The 23,081-nt window shown below is 59.7% G+C and overlaps 2 protein-coding genes across 2 annotated transcripts; both read left to right on the forward strand.

The window, feature by feature from the left end:
* Positions 1 to 10,147: 10,147 nt before the first annotated feature.
* Positions 10,148 to 13,025, forward strand: LOC106864594 (mucin-3A-like). Its single transcript, XM_088155231.1, has 8 exons — positions 10,148 to 10,430; positions 10,564 to 10,752; positions 11,405 to 11,520; positions 11,619 to 11,677; positions 11,945 to 12,093; positions 12,467 to 12,532; positions 12,608 to 12,770; positions 12,887 to 13,025. Exons 1-8 carry the CDS (start codon positions 10,403 to 10,405, stop codon positions 13,023 to 13,025), a joined length of 909 nt encoding a protein of 302 aa, XP_088011357.1. The 5' UTR covers positions 10,148 to 10,402.
* A 368-nt stretch (positions 13,026 to 13,393) lies between these two features.
* On the forward strand, positions 13,394 to 14,112 carry LOC106864595 (uncharacterized). The gene is made up of 4 exons (XM_014894214.2): positions 13,394 to 13,581; positions 13,661 to 13,761; positions 13,862 to 13,920; positions 14,034 to 14,112. Exons 1-4 carry the CDS (start codon positions 13,394 to 13,396, stop codon positions 14,064 to 14,066), a joined length of 381 nt encoding a protein of 126 aa, XP_014749700.2. The 3' UTR covers positions 14,067 to 14,112.
* The last annotated feature ends 8,969 nt before the right edge of the window (positions 14,113 to 23,081 follow it).

A 23,081-nucleotide genomic window follows, 5' to 3' on the forward strand; every position in this document is an offset into this window, starting at 1 on the left:
TTTAAAGGGCGGGGCTGGGAGGGGGGGGCAAAGGGGGGGGGATTTTCACCAGTGTCCCCCCGTGACGTCACCACCCACGCGTGTCCCCTGTCCCTTCCTGTGACCCCCTGGAGTTCCCGTGACCCCTCCGTGCCCCCCCCTGGTGTCCCCTCCATGTCCCTCTCCGTGTCCCCCCATGTCCCCTCCATGTCCCCTGGGTGTCCCCGGGTCGCTGTGTCCCCATGTCCCCAGTCCCCATCCCATGTCTGCTGTCCCCATCCCGTGTCCCACCATGTCCCCTGTCCCCAACCCGTGTCCCCATCCCTTGTCCCCTGTCCCCTGTTCCCATCCCATGCCCTTTGTCCCCTGTCCCATGTCCTGACCCCATGCCCCACATCTCCATCCCCTGTCCCAGGTCCTGTGTCCCCATTCTGTGTCCCTTGTCCCCAACCCATGTCCCACCACTGTCCCCTGTCCCCATCCCGTGCCTTTTGTCCCCTGTCCCATGTCCTGACCCCAGTCCCCATCCATGTCCCATGTTCCCATCCCCTGTCCCAGCGTGTCCCCCATCCCAGGTCCCCTGTCCCCATCCCAGGTCCCCTGTCCCCATCCTGTGTCCCACCATCTCCCTGTCCCACACCCTGGCCCTGTCCCCCACATCCCTGCCCCATGTCCCCCCTCTCCATCCCGTGTTCCCCACAATTCCCACCTCCCCATCCCGTGTCCATTGTCCCCATCCTGTGTCCCCTGTCCCCACCCCGTGTCCCACCATGTCCCTTGTCCCCTGTCCCACGTCCTGTGCCCTGTCCCTTGTCCCCATCCTGTGTCCCATGTCCCACCATGTCCCTTGTCCCCTGTCCAACGTCCTGTCCCTTGTCCCTTGTCCCCTGTCCCGTCTCACTGTCTTGATGCCATTTCCCTTGTTCCCATCTCGTGTCCTTTGTCCCCTGTCCCACGTCTTGACCCTTGTCCCCTGTGCCGTGTCCCCATCCCGTGTCCCACCATGTCCCCTGTCCCCCACTCTGACCCCATGCCCCCCATCCCCGCCCCGAGTCCCATGACCCGATGGCACCAGAACGTGGCCTTGGGCACACCTGGACACGCCCTTGGGGCCACCAGGATGTGCCCCGAGGAATCTCCTGGACCTCGAGGCCTGGCCCGGTGGCCACCGCGGTCGAGTTTTGGCATCTGGCCACCGGTGCTGACATTTGGCTTCCACGCTTGACTTGTGGCCACCGTGGCTGAGTTTTGGCCACCCCAGCTGCCATTTGGCCTCCAGAGTTGCTCGGGTAACTTCAGGCCAGCACCATCGGCTTCTGCTCGCCGCCGGTGGCACGAGGACCCCCAGCCTGGGCCAGAAGGAGCCCCCGGGGTGGCCGGGGGTGGCCAATTCTTGTAAATATTGTTATGGTGTGTTTTAATCTGGAATATTCTTCATAGAGATGTGGGAATATAAAGTACAGGTGTCAACATGGAAACTGAAAATAGGAAAATGAATTTAAATGTGGTTTAAAATAAAGGGAGGTTTTGTTTCTGTTTGCTTAGAGGTAGGGCTGTTGAAGAATACTAGAAAATATGAACATAAAAATATATAATATATAAATTTTTTTACATAAAATAAAAATAAATGTTGGTAATATAACGATATATATATTGTGATTATGAATAATATATAATTTGTATAATAATACATAATACCGTATATAATGAAAAATAATATTGTCTATGTGGTATAATAGAAATTAAATTGAATATATAAAATAAGTATAGATTAATAATTTGAATATAAATTAAATATTTTTAAAAGATAGAATTTTTTTTAGATCTAAAGGGTTTTTCTTACAGTTTCCGTTTGTTTAGAGGCCGGAGGTTTCTCAGGTCTGGTCGGGGATTTTTGGGGCGTTCATTCCGGAGGATTTTTGGAAGGATCGGGAATCTCCTTTATTCCATCCCTTGCCTGTGCCCAAAGCGCCGCCCGGTGGGCAGAGAGGGGAACTGCAGGGACCCCGCGAGCCCGGGCAGGGCTGCAAGGAGAGAGCAAGGAGATCGATTGATCCGCCTGCCGATCGATTATATGGGCGATCGATTGATCGCGCCTGCCGATCGATTAGATCGGCAATCGATTGCCAATGCCTGTCGATCGATTATATCGGCGATCGATTGATCGCGCCTGCCGATCGATTAGATCGGCAATCGATTGCCAATGCCTGTCGATCGATTATATCGGCGATCGATTGATCGCGCCTGCCGATCGATTATATCGGCGATCGATTGCTCATGCCTGCGATCGATTAGCTCGGCGATCGATTGCTCATGCCTGCCGATCGATTAGCTCGGCGATCGATTGCTAATGCCTGCCGATCGATTATATCGGCGATCGATTGCTCATGCCTGCCGATCGATTATATCGGCGATCGATTGCTAATGCCTGCTGATCGATTCTATCGGCGATCGATTGCTCATGCCTGCGATCGATTAGCTCGGCGATCGATTGCCAACGCCTGCCGATCGATTAGCTCGGCGATCGAGTGCCAATGCCTGCCGATCGATTATATCGGCGATCGATTGATCGTGCCTGCCGATCGATTAGCTCGGCGATCGATTGCTAATGCCTGCCGATCGATTAGATCGGCGATCGATTGCCAATGCCTGCCGATCGATTAGCTCGGCGATCGATTGATCGTGCCTGCCGATCGATTAGCTCGGCGATCGATTGCTAATGCCTGCCGATCGATTAGATCGGCGATCGATTGCCAATGCCTGCCGATCGATTCTATCGGCGATCGATTGCTCATGCCTGCGATCGATTAGCTCGGCGATCGATTGCCAATGCCTGCGATCGATCATATCGGCGATCGATTGCTAATGCCTGCCGATCGATTAGCTCGGCGATCGATTGATCGTGCCTGCCGATCGATTAGCTCGGCGATCGATTGCTAATGCCTGCCGATCGATTAGATCGGCGATCGATTGCCAATGCCTGCCGATCGATTCTATCGGCGATCGATTGCTCATGCCTGCGATCGATTAGCTCGGCGATCGATTGCCAATGCCTGCGATCGATCATATCGGCGATCGATTGCTAATGCCTGCCGATCGATTAGATCGGCGATCGATTGATCGTGCCTGCCGATCGATTAGCTCGGCGATCGATTGCTAATGCCTGCCGATCGATTAGATCGGCGATCGATTGCCAATGCCTGCCGATCGATTAGATCGGCGATCGATTGCCAATGCCTGCCGATCGATTAGATCGGCGATCGATTGCCAATGCCTGCCGATCGATCGCTCGGCGATTTTCTCAAGGATTGGGGCTCTCCTTTATTCCAGCCCTTTCCTGTCTCCCAAGCGCCGCCCTGTGGGCAGAGCGCGGCACTGCGCGCCTGCCTCTCCCAAGATGGCGGCGCGGGTGCCTCTCCCAAGATGGCGGCTCGGGTGTCACTCCCAAGATGGCGGCTGGGGTGTCACTCCCAAGATGGCGGCTCGGGTGTCACTCCCAAGATGGCGGCTCGGGTGTCACTCCCAAGATGGCGGCTCGGGTGCCGCTCCCCGACCTTCTCGCCATGGCTGCAGAGTGAGGCCGGCACAGCCAGGAGCCGCTCGCTCCAGTGCGGTGCCCGCGCACGGCGCCGACCCCGATCCCACGGGGGCGATTTTGGGCGGCGTTTCCAATGGCGCCGACATCTCCTTCAGCCCGGTTCGGCCCGGGGGAGACGGGCGGGGCCGCCAGCGATGGTCCCGGCCCAGCCCGGGCAGGATCGGGCGGAGCCGGGGATCGGCGAGGCGGGGCACGGCGGGACCGGGGGCGGGACCGGGCGGGACCGGGGGCGGTGCTTTAGGGGCGGTCCCCGGTGGTCCCAGGTGGTCCCGGGTCGGTACCGAGCGGTACCGGGGGCGGTGTTTCAGGGGTGGTACCGGGCCCGGCTCAGGTGATTTAATGCCCAGAAATCGCCTCCTGTGCCCGGTGCTCACACCGAGCTGCCGCCGCTGTCGGAGCTCCGCTCACAGCACGGATTTGGGCTTCCCCTCCACTCAAACCCTCTCCCCCTTCCTCCTCCTCCTCCTCATCTTCCTCTTTTTCCTCTCCCCCCCCTCCGGTTGGGGCCCTTCCGAACCGAACCCCTCGGCCCAGGAGCCGGGAGCCGTCCCGAGGAGGCGTTTGGCCAGGATTGCACGAGGTCCCGGCTGCCGTACGGGACCGGTCCCGGTCCGTTCGGAACGGGAGCAGGCACAGCCCTGAATGGGCGGCCAGGATTTCATTCCCAGTATTCCCAGTACAGGGAAAGGAATCCGGGAACACAGCCCTGGAAAGTGCGTGAGATATACTGGGAATACTGGGAATGAAATCCTGGGAATGCAGTCCTGGATAGAGCGTGAGTTATGCTTGGTGTACTGGGAATACTGGGAATAAAATCCTAGGAATACCGCCCTGGAAAGAGCGTGAATTATACTGGGAATACTGGGAATGAAATCCTGGGAATGCAGTCCTGGAAAGAGCGTGAGTTCTACTGGGAATACTGGGAATGAAATTCTAGGAATGCAATCCTGGATAGAGCGTGAATTATACTGGGAATACTGGGAATAAAATCCTAGGAATACCGCCCTGGAAAGAGCGTGAATTATACTGGGAATACTGGGAATGAAATCCTGGGAATGCAGTCCTGGATAGAGCGTGAGTTATGCTTGGTGTACTGGGAATACTGGGAATAAAATCCTAGGAATACCGCCCTGGATTGAGTGAGAGTTATACTGGGAATACTGGGAATGCTGCCCTCTCACCTCTCTCTGTCTCAGTCCCGGTTCTGCTGCCCCAGAATCAGCTCCGAGTTCGGTCCCAGTATCCCGGTACTGGTCCTGGTCTCTCTCCCAGTATCCCGGTACCGGTCCTGGTCTCAGTCTCTGTTTCCCATCCCAGTCCCGGTGTTTTAATCCCGGTCCTGATGTCCTGATTCCGGTCCCAATGTCCCAATCCCGGTCCCGTTCCCGCTGTCCCGGTCCCGTTCCCGCTGTCCCGGTCCCAGTGTCCCAATCCCGGTCCCAGTGTCCCAATCCCGGTCCCGTTCTCGCTGTCCCGGTCCCGGTCCCGGTCCCGGTTCTGGAGGCGCCTCCGGCCCCGACGGCGCCTTTAAAGGGCGGGGCTGGGAGGGGGGGGCAAAGGGGGGGGGATTTTCACCAGTGTCCCCCCGTGACGTCACCACCCACGCGTGTCCCCTGTCCCTTCCCGTGACCCCCTGGAGTTCCCGTGACCCCTCCGTGACCCCCCTGGTGTCCCCTCCATGTCCCTCTCCGTGTCCCCCCATGTCCCCTCCATGTCCCTTTGGTGTCCCGGGGTCCCTGTGTCCCCTGTCCCTTGTCCCCATCCCATGTCTGCTGTCCCCATCCCGTGTCCCACCATGTCCCCTGTCCCCAACCCGTGTCCCCATCCCCTGTCCCCTGTTCCCATCCCATGCCCTTTGTCCCCTGTCCCATGTCCTGACCCCATGCCCCACATCTCCATCCCCTGTCCCAGGTCCTGTGTCCCCATTCTGTGTCCCTTGTCCCCAACCCGTGTCCCACCACTGTCCCCTGTCCCCATCCCGTGCCCTTTGTCCCCTGTCCCATGTCCTGACCCCAGTCCCCATCCATGTCCCATGTCCCCATCCCCTGTCCCAGCGTGTCCCCCATCCCAGGTCCCCTGTCCCTATCCCATGTCCCCTGTCCCCATCCTGTGTCCCACCACATCCCTTGTCCCACATCCTGACCCTGTCCCCCACATCCCTGCCCCATGTCCCCCCTCTCCATCCCGTGTTCCCCACAATTCCCACCTCCCCATCCCCTGTCCCCTGTCCCCATCCTGTGTCCCCTGTCCCCACCCCGTGTCCCACCATGTCCCTTGTCCCCTGTCCCACGTCCTGTGCCCTGTCCCTTGTCCCCATCCTGTGTCCCATGTCCCACCATGTCCCTTGTCCCCTGTCCAACGTCCTGTCCCTTGTCCCTTGTCCCCTGTCCCGTCTCACTGTCTTGATGCCATTTCCCTTGTTCCCATCTCATGTCCTTTGTCCCCTGTCCCACGTCTTGACCCTTGTCCCCTGTGCCGTGTCCCCATCCCGTGTCCCCTGTCCCCCACTCTGACCCCATGCCCCCCATCCCGCCCCGAGTCCCATGACCCGATGGCACCAGAACGTGGCCTTGGGCACACCTGGACACGCCCTTGGGGCCACCAGGATGTGCCCCGAGGAATCTCCTGGATCTCGAGGGACCGGCCCCGGCTGGCACCCGAATGACACCGGGTGTCCCACGCGATGACATGTGCCGGGAAAAGGGCGGTGCCACTTGTCACCGCATTCCTGTCACCTGCGGCTTCGGTTTCGTCTCCTCCCATCTCTTTTTATTGTGACCAAAGGTCCCCTCCCCACGTTCCCAGTCCTGCTGCGCCCGTGCTTGGGGACACATCCTGGTGCCCATCTCTGCCCCCCGACTCCGCCATCCGCGGCCATGTGGGGCAGCCGGGCCGTGCTCTGCCTCTGCGCCCTCCTCGTCTGCACAGGTGGGACCTGGTGGCACCTGGGGACCCCCTCCCCAGCCCTGGTGGCACCTGGGGATCCCCTTCCCCCACTACTTGGCGGGAGGGCACCGGAACCGCGAGTTTGGAAATGGGGTGGGACCGGGAGAGATCAAACAACGCGGGGTGGGGAGCAAACAATAAATTGGGGTCTTGGGGGGGGGGGGTCCAGGGGTCTTTGAAGGCGGTTTCGGGGTCCTTGGGGAGTTCAGGGGTCTTTGGGAGGTCCATGGGTCTTTGGGGAGGGTCCAGGGGTCTTTGAAGGGGGTTTCGGGGTCCTTGGGGAGTTCAAGGTCTTTGGGAGGTCCATGGGTATTTGGGGAGGGTCCAGGGGTCTTTGAAGGGGGTTTCGGGGTCCTTGGGGAGTTCAAGGTCTTTGGGAGGTCCATGGGTATTTGGGGAGGGGGGGGGTCCAGGGGTCTTTGAAGGGAGTTTCGGGGTCCTTGGGGAGTTCAGGGGTCTTTGGGAGGTCCATGGGTCTTTGGGGGGGGGGGTCCAGGGGTCTTTGAAGGGAGTTTCGGGGTCCTTGGGGAGTTCAGGGGTCTTTGGGAGGTCCATGGGTCTTTGGGGGGGGGGGGGGTCCAGGGGTCTTTGAAGGGGGTTTCGGGGTCCTTGGGGAGTTCAAGGTCTTTGGGAGGTCCATGGGTATTTGGGGAGGGTCCAGGGGTCTTTGAAGGGGGTTTCGGGGTCTTTGGGGAGTTCAGGGGTCTTTGGGGGGTCCATGGGTCTTTGGGGAGGGTCCAGGGGTCTTTGAAGAGGGTTCAGGGGTCTTGAGGAGGTCCAGGGGTCTTTGAAGGGGGTTCAGGGGCCTTTGGGGTGGTCCAGGAGTCCTTGGGGGAAGGGTTAGGGGCCTTTAGGGGGTCCAGGGGGTCTTTGGAACTCAACTGTTGAGTTCAGGATCCAGTTCGGGTCTTGGGAGTGTCTTGGGGGGGCGATGTTGTGGCTGGGGGTCTTTGGGGGGTTTAGGGGTCTTTGAAAGGGGTTTAGGGGTCTTTGGGGGATTCAGGAGTCTTTGGGGGGGTCCAGGGGTCTTTGGGACCCAACTGGTGGGTTCAGGACCCAGTTGGGATCTTGGGAGAGTCTGGAGAACCAAGGGGGTGTTTTTGGGGGGAGATGTTGTGGATGGGGATTTTTTTGGAGGTCCAGGGGTCTTTGGGGTGGTCCAGGAGTCCTGGGGGTGCTCAGGGGTCTTTAGGGGGGGGTTCAGGGGTCTTTAGGGGGGTCAGTGGATCTTTGGGGTCACAGGGCTTTGGGATCCCACTGGGGGGGTCTTGGGACCCGACGGGGAATCCTTGGGGCATCTTTGAAGAACCAAGGTTGGGTTTTTTGGGGGGGATGTTGGTCTCTGATGGGCGAGGGTCTTTGGGGGGCTCCAGGGGTGTTTGGGGGGGGTTGGATCAGCGGATCTTTGGGTTCACGGGGTTTGGGGATCCAATGGGAGGAGTTGTGACCCAGCCGGGGGTCTTGGGAATCCCTGGGGAGCTTTTGGAGAAACAAGGGCGGGGCTTTGGGGGCATGTTGGTCTGTTGTGGGTGGGGGTCTTTGAGGGGGTCCAGGTGTCTGGGGGGGGGTCAGTCCGTGGGGATCTGAAGGATTTGGTGGCCCAGGGGGTTTGGGAGGTGCCGGTGAGGTCAGCCAGGGCAGGGCGGTGACATGTAAGAGATGGTGGCGTGGCCACCACCAGGGCCATGTCTGTGCCTGCCTGGGGATGACATGGCCACCACTGGTCCAGCAGGGAAGGCAAATGTGGCAGAGGAAAGGAAGAACCCGAATAACGACACCTCCGGGACCACCAACACATCCACCACCAACACCACCGACACCCCCACACCCACCCCGACCAACACATCCACCCCGACCACCCCGACCACCACCACAACCATCCCGGCCACCAACACATCCACCCCGACCACCCCGACCACCAACACATCCACCACGCCCACCCCGACCACCAACACAACCACCCCGACCATCCCGACCACCACCACAACCATCCCGGCCACCAACACATCCACCACGACCACCCCGACCACCAACACATCCACCACGCCCACCCCGACCACCAACACATCCACCCCGACCACCCCAACCACCAACACAACCACCCCGACCACCCCGACCACCACCACAACCATCCCGGCCACCAACACATCCACCCCGACCACCCCGACCACCCCGACCACCACCACGCCCACCCCGACCACCAACACATCCACCACGCCCACCCCGACCACCAACACATCCACCCCGACCACCCCGACCACCAACACATCCACCCCGACCACCCCGACCACCAACACAACCACCCCGACCACCAACACATCCACCCCAACCACCCCGACCACCAACACATCCACCACGCCCACCCCGACCACCCCGACCACCACCACGCCCACCCCGACCACCAACACATCCACCACGCCCACCCCGACCACCAACACATCCACCCCGACCACCCTGACCACCCCGACCACCAACACATCCACCCCGACCACCCCGACCACCCCGACCACCAACACATCCACCCCGACCACCCTGACCACCCCGACCACCAACACATCCACCACGCCCACCCCAACCACCAACACATCCACCCCGACCACCCCGACCACCAACACAACCATCCCGGCCACCAACACATCCACCCCGACCACCCCGACCACCAACACATCCACCCCGACCACCCCGACCACCAACACATCCACCACGCCCACCCCGACCACCAACACATCCACCCCGACCACCCCGACCACCAACACAACCACCCCGACCACCCCGACCACCAACACATCCACCCCGACCACCCCGACCACCAACACAACCACCCCGACCACCAACACAACCACCCCGACCACCCCGACCACCAACACATCCACCACGCCCACCCCGACCACCAACACATCCACCCCGACCACCCCGACCACCAACACAACGACCCCGACCACCAACACAACCACCCCGACCACCCCGACCACCAACACATCCACCACGCCCACCCCGACCACCAACACAACCACCCCGACCACCCCGACCACCAACACAACGACCCCGACCACCCCGACCACCAACACATCCACCACGCCCACCCCGACCACCAACACAACCACCCCGACCACCAACACATCCACCCCGACCACCCCGACCACCCCGACCACCAACACATCCACCCCGACCACCCCGACCACCAACACATCCACCCCGACCACCAACACATCCACCCCGACCACCACCACAACCATCCCGGCCACCAACACATCCACCCCGACCACCCCGACCACCCCGACCACCACCACGCCCACCCCGACCACCAACACATCCACCACGCCCACCCCGACCACCAACACATCCACCACGACCACCCCGACCACCCCGACCACCAACACATCCACCACGCCCACCCCGACCACCAACACATCCACCACGACCACCCCGACCACCAACACATCCACCACGCCCACCCCGACCACCAACACAACCACCCCGACCACCCCGACCACCAACACATCCACCCCGACCACCCCGACCACCAACACAACCACCCCGACCACCAACACATCCACCACGACCACCCCGACCACCAACACATCCACCACGACCACCCCGACCACCAACACATCCACCACGACCACCCCGACCACCAACACAACGACCCCGACCACCAACACATCCACCCCGACCACCCCGACCACCAACACATCCACCCCGACCACCCCGACCACCAACACATCCACCACGCCCACCCCGACCACCAACACATCCACCCCGACCACCAACACATCCACCACCAACACCACTGACACCTCGGCGACCACCCCAACTGCGACCTCCACCCCATTGACCATCTCGGCTGTTCCCACCAACGCCACCACGGCCACCTCCAGCATGACAAGCCAACTTAGCATGACTACAAGTGAGTCTTCCTCCTTGGTGGCCCTCCATAGCCACGTCCCTTCTCCCTGACCTGGCCCCGGCGTTCTCCAGGTGGCTCCTGGGGTTTCTCCAGGCCGTGTCACAGCACCTGTGTCCTTGGCTCCCTCTCCCAGATCCGTGCTTGAATGGTGGCACGTGGCAAGATGGCAAGTGCAAGTGTCCCGGGGGCTTCCAAGGTGACTTCTGCAATGACCCCACCTGCAAAAATGGGGGCACCTGGGTCAACGGCCTCTGCCTGTGCCCCCCGACTTTCCAAGGGGACACGTGCGAGGACCTCAAGAATATCGTGGAGGTCAAAAATGGTAGGGAACTGCTCCATGGTGCTGTGGGGTGGCCACCAGACCGGGACTGAGGCCACCACTGAGGGGTCAGCTGGAGGTTGGGGCTACCATGAGGGTGTGGCCTGGGAATGGGACCACCATGGAGGGACAGACCTGGGATTGGGGCCACCTCAGAGGGATCAGCCAGGGGACAGGGCCACCAAGGAGGGACCAGCTCGGGAATGGGGCCACCATGGAGGGATTGAACCAGGGACGAGTTTGGGTCACCACGGAGGGACCAACCAAGAAATGGGGTCACCCTGGTGGGACTGACCTGGGATTGGGGTCACCCTGGTGGGACTGACCTGGGACTGGGGTCACCCTGGTGAGACTGACCTGGGATTGGGGTCACACTGGTGAGACTCACCTGGGATTGGGGTCACCCTGGTGGGATTGACCTGGGATTGGGGTCACCATGGTGCGATTGACCTGGGATTGGGGTCACCATGGTGGGACTGACCTGGGACTGGGATCACCCTGGTGGGACTGACCTGGGATTGGGGTCACACTGGTGAGACTCACCTGGGATTGGGGTCACCACGGAGGGTCCAAGCTGGTCCCCTGACCAGGGTCACCAGGGGTGGGGTGGGGACACCCAGCTCCCTTCCTTATGGGTCTCCTCTGCTTGGCCAAGTGACGATGAACGCGACGGTGGAGATGACGACCAAAGTCGATGTGACATTTAGTGAAGATCTCAAAGATACAAACTCAGAAGCTTACCGGGAATTTGAGAGCAAGTTCCAGAACAAGGTCAGGGCTCAGCGATGCCAGGGGTGACCTTGGGGACAGCCCCTTGAGGGGGATGGGGACCATGATGAGGGCCTGGATCTTTTCTCTTTGTCTTCCAGACACGGCAGATTTATGGTCATATCGAGGGCTACAGAGGTGTGGAGATCAAAAACCTGAGGTGAGTCCTCACTGGTGGCCCAGGTGGGGTCCTGACCCTCTCCTGTGCTCCGGTGGGGTGGTTTGGGGTGAAGGAACCCATGGGGGGGGTCAGTTTGAGGTGATTCCCTTCGAGTTTGGAGCATCCACATCCCTGCAAGCCACGTTGTGTCCATGGGGCTCCTCCAGGACGCTCCAGCCCCCCGTAACCGCGGTGTCCCTCCACACTGGGAATCCCAAACTGGTCCCAGTTTGGTCCAGAGCCAAGCGCTGCCCCTTCTCCTCGCAGCCAGGGCAGCATCGTGGTGGACTACGAGGTCCTCCTGGAGGTCACTGCCAACTCCGAGGCCAACGAGGTCGTGGAGAACATCTCTAAGATCCTTGCCACTGCCTTAAAAAACTACTCCGACTGTGAGAAGAACTGCACAGAAATCCAATGTGAGTGACCCCGGGGGTGACCACAGCCGGACCCCGGGGGTGACCACGGCCGGACCCCGGGGGTGACCACGGCCGGACCCCGGGGGTGACCACGGCCGGACTCCGGGGGTGACCACGGCCGGACCCCGGGGGTGACCACGGCCGGACTCCGGGGGTGACCACGGCCGGACCCCGGGGGTGACCACGGCCGGACTCCGGGGGTGACCACGGCCGGACCCCGGGGGTGACCACGGCCGGACTCCGGGGGTGACCACGGCCGGACTCCGGGGGTGACCACGGCCGGACCCCGGGGGTGACCACGGCCGGACCCCGGGTCCTGGCTGGGGGTGGCTCCCTTGGGCTTGGCCACCAGCAGCTCCTCTCCCCATGCCAGGTTCTTTCTGCTTCAACGCCAGCGCTACCCAAGTCAAAAACGTTACCGTGCATGATGTGGAAGAAGGTAAGTGAAGCCCATGGGACGTTTTGGGTGTCCCCCCACCCCAAAAACCTGAGCCCCGTGTCCCCCCACCCGCAGGTCTCTGCAAACTTCACATCCAGAATGACTTCAAGGAGTTCTACACGCCACAGGTGACCGAAGGCGGCGTCGTCTGCATCACCCGCTGCGACGCTCGCCACAAAACGCCCCTGCGCTGCGTCTACGGCAGCTGCTCCATGACCCGGGCGGGGCCGACGTGCGAGTAAGGACCCGCTCCCCAAAAATGGGCTGTCCCAAATCCCAGATCCCAAATCCCTTGGCTCTCATGGGCATGATGGCCGTGGTCTGCCCACCGTGACCACCGTGGTGACCCCACAGCTGTGGCCACCATGACCACCGTGACCATGGTGACCCCTCCACCATGACCACCATGATGACACTGAATAACCATGAATTGCATGGCCATGGTGACCCCAATGCCATGACCACCATGACCATGGTGACCCCCTCACCATGACCACCATGGCCACCATGACCATGGTGACCCCCTCACAATGACTACCATGACCATCATGGCCACCATGATGACCCCAAATACCCATGACCACCATGGCCACCATGACCACCATGACCTCCCTACCATGGTGACCCCCCACCATCATGACCACCATGGCCGCCATGATGACCCCAAATACCCATGGTCCCCATGACCATGGTGACCCCACCACCATGACCACCATGGCCGCCATGATGACCCCAAATACCCATGACCACCATGGCCACCATGACCACCATGATGATGCCAAATACCCATGACCCCCATGACCATGGTGACCCCACTGCCATGACCCCTGTGACCATGATGATGCCACCACCGTGGCCACCATGGCCACCATGCCTGTTCCCACCAGGTGCTCAGACCGGGCGGCCTTCTGGTACCAGGACCAAGTCTGCAGATCCCGCATCAGCAAGGTGGGGGTGGCCGTGGGCGTTCCGGTGGCCATCTTGGTCCTGGTGACCATCGTCTTCACCATCGTCCTGCTGAGATCCCAGAGGCAGAAGGAACAGTACAGGTAAATGTGTCACCGTGGGGCGAGCTGGGGGGGTCCCGTGGGGGTCCCGAACCTCATCCCTGCCCGTCCCACCATGCAGGAATAATCTGAGATCCCGCTCGGAGCTGTACGACAGCGATGACGGCAACTGGGACGCACCCCAAGGCTTTGCCGTGGGCAACCCGGCGGCCACCTGGGAAGGTAACGGGGCACGGATGTGGGGATGGGGGTGGGCACGGAGGTGGGGGAGGGGTCTCTGTGGCACCCAGGGGTCCATGGCACCTCTTCTTCCACCCCACAGACATGGAGACCCCCAGCACCAGCTACATCAACCTGGAGAGGGTGGACACCTCGAGGAATGTGGGTGACACAACCCCGGGACCCTGGTGTGGTCCCCCTTTTTGTCCCCTACCCCATCATCATCATCATCATCATCATCATCATCATCATCCTCCCCTCTTCTTCCTCCCCAGATCCACATCCGGAGACCGACCGTGGTCCGCTGAGTGGAGCCACCTGAGAGCCAGCGGAGGCGGGACACGGGGACACGGGGACACGGCGATGGGTGGAGGGGGGACACGGGGAAATGGGGGTGACGAAGATCGGGAAATCCACCGTCCTCTTCCTCCCCGCGCAGCTGTTTGCACACAGAACTATTTATAATTAAATATAGCATTAGTTTCATTGTCACTTCCTGTTGGGGACACGAGGTGGCTCCATGGCAACGACGGGGTCAGCGCTGGTGACAAAATGCAAGTCTAAGGGAAATCTCATTTAAATCAGGGAAAGAAAATATTGGGGGTGAGTTAATTGTTAACGGAGAGATTGGAAACTGCCCTTGGGGGAATCCCGACCCTGAAGGGGTGACGTGTGTGGGAGAACGTGTCCTTGTCCCCAGCCCGGGAAGGAAATGTCACCCTGGAGGTTCGTCCGTGTCTCCTTCCCACGGGGACAAAGGGCTCGGAGCAGGGGGGGCAGGGCAGCTGTGGGGGCTCAGGGAGCAGGGGGCATGGAGGGGGTCTTGGGGTGGTGCCACCCATGGGTGGGGGGACATGGAGGGGGTCTCGAGGTGGTGCCACCCATGGGGCATGGAGGGTGTCTCGAGGTGGCACCATCCATGGGTGGGGGGGGGCATTGAGGAGGTCCCATGGTTGTACCACCCTTGGTTTGGGGGGACATTGAGGGGGTCTCAGGGTGGTACCACCCATGGGTGGGGGGACATGGAGGGGGTCTCGCAGTGGTGCCACCCCTCAGACATGAAGGGGGTCTTGGGGTGGTGCCACCCTTGGGACATGGAGGGGGTCCCTTGGTTTGGGGGGACATGGAGGGGGTCCCAAGGTTGTACCACCCTTGGGTGTGGGGAATTGGAGGGGGTCTTGCAGTGGTGCCACCCTTGGGTGTAGGGGGGCACATTGAGGGGGTCTCAGGGTGGACAATTGACCACCACGGCCATGCTCCCCACCACCACTATGACCACCACCCTCGCCACCATGACCACTGTGACCCCGTGACCTCCATGACCCCCGTGACCCCCGTGACCCCCACGACCCCCCCACCCTCTCCCACGCCGTGGACGGGGCACGTCCCGCTCGTCTGTTGGCACTTGGCCCTCAGCCAATTCCAGCCCTGCCCCACCGGGCTAAAATCAACATTTTTTTTTTTTTTACACATCTTTTGTTCCACCCTTCTTGGCATCCTGTGCCGGGAACGGGGGACAAAGTCCCAAATACCTGAAGGTGTGCCCAGGTGTGGCCCCAAACACACCTGGCAGGTGTTGGCATGCCCTGGGAGTGTCCCCTGTTGGAGCAGGGGGAGGTCCCAGGTGGGTGTGGGGGTGTCACCCCCAAAAACTGCCCCGAAAGGGTGGTGGGTGATGTTTGTCCCCTCCCCAAACCATCGCTGGGGTTGTCCCAGTACAAACCAGTTACACCAGAGACTTTTGAGTGACTTCATTAAGAACCAGAGGGTCCAGCCCCCTTTTTCAGGTGTGGGTGGGTGGGGGGGGGGGATCCTCATCCTTGAATTTGGGGAGGGAGGGAGGTGGGGACATGACCTTAGAGATGGGGGCGTGACCTTCCAGGTGGGGTCAGGACCCAAAAGTGCTGCCAGAGGTGAGGCCCCCACATCCTAAAAGTGGGGTCACGACCCAGAACCGGGGTCACGACCCTGAAAGTGCTGACAGGAGGAGGATGAGGGATGCAGGGGGAGGATGAAGGTGGGGGCAGGAGGGGCAAGGTGCCCCCCAGGAGAAGGTCCAGGATGTCCTGAAGTGCTGGGGGGGAACCTCGTTCCGTGGGGGTGGGGATGACGGTGAGGATGATGATGGTGATCATGTTGATGATGATGATGGTGGTGGTGGTGATGGTGATGATGATAACGATGGTGTTGATGATGATGGTGATTTTGATGTTGATCATGTTGATGATGATGATGGTGGTGGTGGTGATGGTGATGATGATGGTGGTGATCATGATGATGATGATGGTGGTGGTGGTGATGGTGAGGATGATAACGATGGTGATGATGATGAAGATTTTGATCTTGTTCATGTTGATGATGATGATGATGGTGACGATGGTGATGGTGATGATGGTGATGATGGTGGTGGTGATGGTGATGATGATAATGATGGTGATGATGAAGATGATGATGTTGATGTCAACATTGATGCTGATGGTGCTGATGTTGATGATGTTGATGATGATGATGACGATAACAATGATGATGAAGATTTTGATGTTGATCATGTTGATGATGATGTTGACATTGATGGTGATGATGATGTTGATGGCGATGACATTGATGACTTTGATGATGACAATGACAGTGATGATGATAACGATGATGACGATGATGATGATAACAATGATGATGATGATAACAATGATGATGATGAAGATTTTCATGTTGATCATGTTGATGATGATGTTGATGGCGATGACATTGATGACGATGATGATGATGACGATGATGATGATGATGACAATGATGATGATGATGATAACAATGATGATGATGACGATAATGATGATGATGAAGATTTTCATGTTGATCATGTTGATGATGATGACACAAATGGTGATGATGATGTTTTGGTGATGACATCAATGACATTGATGACGATGATGGGGTTGATGATGACAATGGTGATGATGATGATGGTTACGATGAAGATGACAATGATGACGATGATGATGATGGCGAGGTCCTGGTGGTGGAAATCACCGCCCCAGCGCTCCCCAGCCCACCACATCTCAGAACTGCGGCCGGGGGATTCGGATCTGTTGGGATGCATCGGAGAAGATCCAGGGGGAAAACGGGGTGTCAGGAACATCCAGGGGGTGTCAGGAACATCCGGGGGGGTGTCAGGAACATCCGGGGGGTGTCAGGAATATCCGGGGGATGTCAGGAACATCCGGGGGGGTGTCAGGAACATCCGGGGGAAACGGGGTGTCAGGAATATCCAGGGGATGTCAGGAACATCCGGGGGGTGTCAGGAACATCCGGGGGGTGTCAGGAACATCCGGGGGGTGTCAGAAACATTGGGGGTGTCAGGAACATCCAGGGGGGTGTCAGGGACATCCATGGGTGTCAGGGACATCCAGGGGTGTCAGAGACATCCAGGGGTGTCAGGAACATCCGGGGGAAAATGGGGTGTCAGGAACATCGAGGGGTAAACGGGGTGTCAGGAATATCCAGGGGGTGTCAGGAACATCCGGGGGGGTGTCAGGAACATCCGGGGGGTGTCAGGGACATCCAGGGGGGTGTCAGGGACATCGGGGGGTGTCAGGGACATCGGGGGAGTGTCAGGGACATTCAGGGGGTGTCAAGGACATTCAGGGGGGTGTCAGGGACATCCAGGGGGGTGTCAGGGACATCCGGGGGGTGTCAGGGACATCGGGGGTGTCCTCACTGCCCCTCTCCCCCCGCTCCAGGAGGACGAGGGGAACTCACCGGCACCGACGTGTCCACGGCCTCCAGGCCGACCGCGTGGTCGCCCTCCAGCTGGGCACCTGTGGGACAGCAGCGTTGGGTGGGGGGGCTTGGGGGGCACAAACCAACCCTGCCACCCCCGTGGGGTCACCAGAGACCCCCACCCCACCCACCCACCCACGTCACGCCCACCTTGGTTCCGGAAGGTGAAGATTCCCTGGGGGCTCCACTCCTCGCTGGTGTCCTGGTACCAGTTCTCCACCATCTTCTGCTCGGCCCTGGGGGGTGGGACAGGGGGTGTGGGGGGGGTCACCACCAGCAGGGCCATCCCTTCCTGGACCCCCCCCAACAGAGAACCGAGGGACCCCCGACCCTCAGCCCCTCACTGAGGATGAGGAGCATCTTAAAAACCAAACCCCGAGGAGCTCTCCCGCCCCAAACCCGTCGCCTCTCACATGTTGTGGGACCCGGATCTCTGAGCTCGGAAGAGGAAGATGGAGAGGACGGCGACCACGGTGACCAGCACGGCCACGGCCAGGCCCAGGCCCACGGCCACTTTGCTGACCCGCGACGTGCAGCGCTCGTCCTGGTACCAGTACAGATGGGTCTCGTCGCAGCTGGGGGAGGGAGAGGGGGGACAAAGGGGTCAACCCAAAACTGGGACCCCCCCCCCAAGAAGAAATCCCTGCCACCCCAGACCTGATTTTACAGCCTCAAGCCAGGCTTGAAGCAAAACTCTGCTCTGCCTCAGGATTTAAACCCGGAGATCCATCAGGAGGTTTGGATCTGTGCAGGGGAAGACCCGATGACACCAACCTCAACGATTTTTGACCTGCAGAGAAAACCTTGGAGGTGGGCCAGAACAGTTGGATCCATGTGGACCCTCTCCAGCCCTGATGATTCCTGACCCATTTCCATGCAGAAATCCTCTTGGGAATGACCATGGAGATCCCCCAGAAGGTTGGATCCCTGTGGACCCTGCTCCAGCCCTGATGATTCCTGACCCATTTCCATGAAGAAAACAGCTTGGAAAGGATTCTGAAGATCCACCAGATGGTTGGATCCATGTGGACCCAGACCCTGCTCCAATTCCGATGATTTTTAGACCCATTTCCATGCAGAAATCATCTTGGGAATGATCATGGAGATCCCCAAGAAGGGTTGGATCCATGTGGACCCAGACCCTGCTCCAATTCCGATGATTTTAGACCCATTTCCATGCAGAAATCATCTTGGGAATGATCACAGAGATCCACCATGTGGGCCCAGACCCTGCTCCAGCCCTGATGATTCCTGACCCATTTCCATGAAGAAAAGAGCTTGGAAAGGATTCTGAAGATCCACCAGAAGGGTTGATCCATGTAGACAAAGAATCTGCTCCAAATCCAATGATTCTTGCCCCATTTCCATGATCATGGAGATCCACCATGTGGACCCAGATCCTGCTCCAATTCCAATGATTTTAGACCCATTTCCATGCAGAAATCATCTTGGGAATGATCACGGAGATCCATCATGTGGACCCAGACCCTGCTTCAGCCCTAATGATTTTTCACCCATTTCCATGAAGAAAAAAGAGCTTGGAAAGGATTCTGAAGATCCACCAGATGGTTGGATCCATGTGGACCCAGATCCTGCTCCAATTCCGATGATTTTTAGACCCATTTCCATGCAGAAATCATCTTGGGAATGACCATGGAGATCCCCAAGAAGGGTTGGATCCATGTGGACCCAGACCCTGCTCCAATTCCCATGACTTTTGACCTATTTCCATGCAGAAATCATCTTGGGAATGATCATGGAGATCCATCACGTGGACCAAAAATCTGCTCCAACCCTGATGATTCCTGACCCATTTCCGTGAAGAAAAGAGCTTGGAAAGGATTCCGAAGATCCACCAGAGGGGTTGGATCCACATGGGACGGCTTTGGAGGAGGAGGAGGAGGAGGAGGAGGAGGAGGAATTTCCTGCAGGCCTTACAAGCACTGAGGCCCTCTGCGGGTGATGTGGCACGTGCCCCGGTTGCAGTCGATGGTGCTGGCGGTGCCCGGCGTGCAGTTGGACATGCAGGACAACCCGGAGCTCGTCAGGTTGGGGAAGAAGAATTCCTGGTAGCCATTGGGCACTTGGCTCTGGCAGTAGGCTGGAGAGGGGAGAGAGGTCAACTGGGGGGGGGGGGAAACTGGGGGGGATCTGGGGGGATTTGAGGCACCCCAAACCCGGCTGGGTCCCCCCTCCACCCACTCACCGTCTTCATCGAATTCCAGCACCGGGCTGTTGACCACCACTTCGGAGGAGTTGAAGCACAGCTGGCCTGGAAGAGAGGTCAAATTTGGGGTGGGGTGGGGGGGCGGGGACAGCCCCACAGCCCCTCCCAGGGGTGTCTGTGCTGGTGTGGGTGTGTGGGTGGGAAGGTGTCCCCCACCCCACGGATGGCCCCGGTTGTCCCCACGCCCGGTGGCGGGGAGGTGACAAGGTACCGTCGGTGCAGTTGAGCTGCGTCGCCGCCGCCGTGATCTTCTCCTGCACGTTGTTCGTGATGTTCTGAAGCTTCTCCTGGCTCTGCGAGGTCACCATCAGGGACACGATGACGGTGTGGTCCACCACCACGCTGCCAGGCCTGGACAGGAAAACGTCACCGAGCCAAACTCCCTTTTTTTTCCCCCACGGAATGACCCCAAAATTCCCATTCCAGCCACCCCGGCGCTCACCTGAGGCGCTGCACCTCGATGCCCTTGTAGCCCTCGATTCCGGCGTAGACCACGTCCATCTGGAAGGGAGGATTCTCCAGCTGCCATGGTTGGGCCCCTTCCCTTCTCATCCTCCTGGACCCCCCCTCATTTTGGGTGTGTCCCCACCCCACCCCACCCCAAATCCATCCCGGACAACACCGTGCCAGAGCTTGGAGAGCTCGGGATGCATCCACCAGGTAAATCCCGAGCCCAGGTGTGTGTGTGGGGGGGTCTCGTGTCCCTTTACCTGCTTGGTGAAGTTCTGGACGAACTCTTTGTAGGTGGGGGAGGAGGCGTTCTCCAGGTCCTGGGTGAATTCCCGGTTGGAGACCCGCAGCACCACCTGCACCGTCCCGTTGGTCTCTGGGAATGTCCAAAACCAGGCCATGAAGGAGGTGGAGCTTCCCGGGCAGGTGGGACCCGTAAATCTCCCCCCAAATCCTGGGAATTTGGGGTGAAGGGACCAGGAGGAACCTCCTCTGCCCACGGGAAGGGACCACCAGTGGCCCCGTGGCTCCACCGGGCGATCCCAGCAAGGACTGAGGCCACATCCCAATCCCCAAAATTCCCACCTGGTCCTCCCAGGTGGATTCTGCTGGTGGTTTGGAGCTGAGCCATTCCCCACATCCCAAAATTTCCAGGTGGGGAATCTCAGGTGGATCCCACGCCTGCCTCACCCTCGGTGGGCGGGATCCAGTGGAAACACCACCCCTTCCCAAATTTTGAGCTCCTGAGAGACTCTGACACCCCCACGGAGGAGGTTCTTTGGGATAGGGTCACACCTGGTGGAGAACCCCTCCAGATCCTCCTCACCTGGTCAGATCTCATCCCGACATTGGGCTCACCCCAAAAATAAAGGGATGGAATTCCTACCGGCGTTGGTTTCGATGGTGTTGCTGATGTCACTGCAGGTGGCCCCGGTGAAGCCGGGCAGACACTGGCACTGGCCATTGGCCCAGGTGCCACCGTTGTCACAGGTGCCTGGAAGGAAAAGGGATGGGAAAGGAACGGGAAGGGACACGGGAAGGGTCCAGGGAGGAGGGAGGGGCGGGAAGTACCTGGAGTGGTGGTGGTTGTTCTGGTGGTGGTGGTGGTGGTGGGCCTAGGGGTGCTGGTGGTGGGTGTAGGTGTGGTGGTGTTGGTCACAGGTGTGCTGGTGGTGGTCACAGGTGTGCTGGTGTTAGTCACAGGTGTGCTGGTGGTGGTCACAGGTGTGCTGGTGGTGGTCACAGGTGTGCTGGTGTTAGTCACAGGTGTGCTGGTGGTGGTCACAGGTGTGCTGGTGGTGGGCCTAGGTGTGGTGGTGTTGGTCACAGGTGTGCTGGTGGTGGTCACAGGTGTGCTGGTAGTGGCCCTAGGTGTGGTGGTGTTGGTCACAGGTGTGCTGGTGGTGGTCACAGGGGTGGTTGTGGTGGTCCCAGGGCCAGTGGGGATTCCAGGGCCAGTGGTGGTCCCTGGACCAGTAATGGTTCCAGGGATTGTGGTGGTCCCAGGACTGCTGGTGGCCCCAAGGGTGGTGTCAGTAGTCTTGGGGATTGTGGTGGTCCCAGGGCTGGTGGTAGTCCCAGGACCAGTGATGGTTCCAGGGACTGTGGTGGTCCCAGGACTGCTGGTGGCCCCAAGGGTGGTGTCAGTGGTCATGTGGACTGTGGTGGTGGTCCCAGGGAAAGTCGTTGTCTCGAAAGTGGCGTTTGTCCCAGGTGCTGAGGTGGTCCCAGGGAATGTCCCGGTGATCCCAGACGGGGTGGTGAATTCAGGGATGACCGAGGTTGTGGCAGGGGGTGTGGTCGCCTCAGGCATGGGAGTGGTGGTCCCAGGGGTGGTGGTGCTGACCTCAGGGATGGTGGTCCCAGGTGTGGTAGTGGTGGTCCCAGGACTCATGGTGGTCCCAGAGCTGGTGGTGGTGGCCTCGGTGATTGTGCTCATGTCAGGAGGGATGGTGGTGGCCCCAGGACTGGTGGTGCTGGTCCCAAATGCAGTCGTGGGCAATGAGGTCACAGTGGTCCCAGAGGTGACGGTTGTGACCTCAGGGCTGGTAGCACCAGTGACGGTTGTGCTGGCCACAGAGGGACTGAGGGTCTCAGGACTGGTGGTCCCAGTGAAGGTTGTGCTGGCCACAGAGGGACTGGAAGTCTCAGGACTGGTGGTCCCAGTTAAGGTTGTGCTGGCCACAGAGGGACTGGAAGTCTCAGGTCTGGTGGTCCCAGTCAAGGTTGTGCTGGCCACAGAGGGACTGAGGGTCTCAGGACTGGTGGTCCCAGTCAAGGTTGTGCTGGCCACAGAGGGGCTGAGGGTCTCAGGACTGGTGGTCCCAGTGAAGGTTGTGCTGGCCACAGAGGGACTGGAAGTCTCAGGACTGGTGGTCCCAGTCAAGGTTGTGCTGGCCACAGAGGGAGTGGAAGTCTCAGGACTGGTGGTCCCAGTGTTGGTTGTGCTGGCCACAGAGGGACTGGAAGTCTCAGGACTGGTGGTCCCAGTGTTGGTTGTGCTGGCCACAGAGGGAGTGGAAGTCTCAGGACTGGTGGTCCCAGGGTTGGTTGTGCTGGCCACAGATGGACTGAGACTCTCAGGACTGGTGGTCCCACTCAAGGTTGTGCTGGCCACAGAGGGACTGAGGGTCTCAGGACTGGTGGTCCCAGTCAAGGTTGTGCTGGCCACAGAGGGACTGAGGGTGTCAGGACTGGTGGTCCCAGTCAAGGTTGTGCTGGCCACAGAGGGGCTGAGGGTCTCAGGACTGGTGGTCCCAGTCAAGGTTGTGCTGGCCACAGAGGGACTGAGGGTCTCAGGACTGGTGGTCCCAGTTAAGGTTGTGCTGGCCACAGAGGGACTGAGGGTCTCAGGGATGGTGGTCCCAGT

Source organism: Sturnus vulgaris, chromosome 36 (assembly GCF_052056855.1).
Source record: "Sturnus vulgaris isolate bStuVul1 chromosome 36, bStuVul1.hap1, whole genome shotgun sequence".
NCBI classification, from domain to species: domain Eukaryota; kingdom Metazoa; phylum Chordata; class Aves; order Passeriformes; family Sturnidae; genus Sturnus; species Sturnus vulgaris.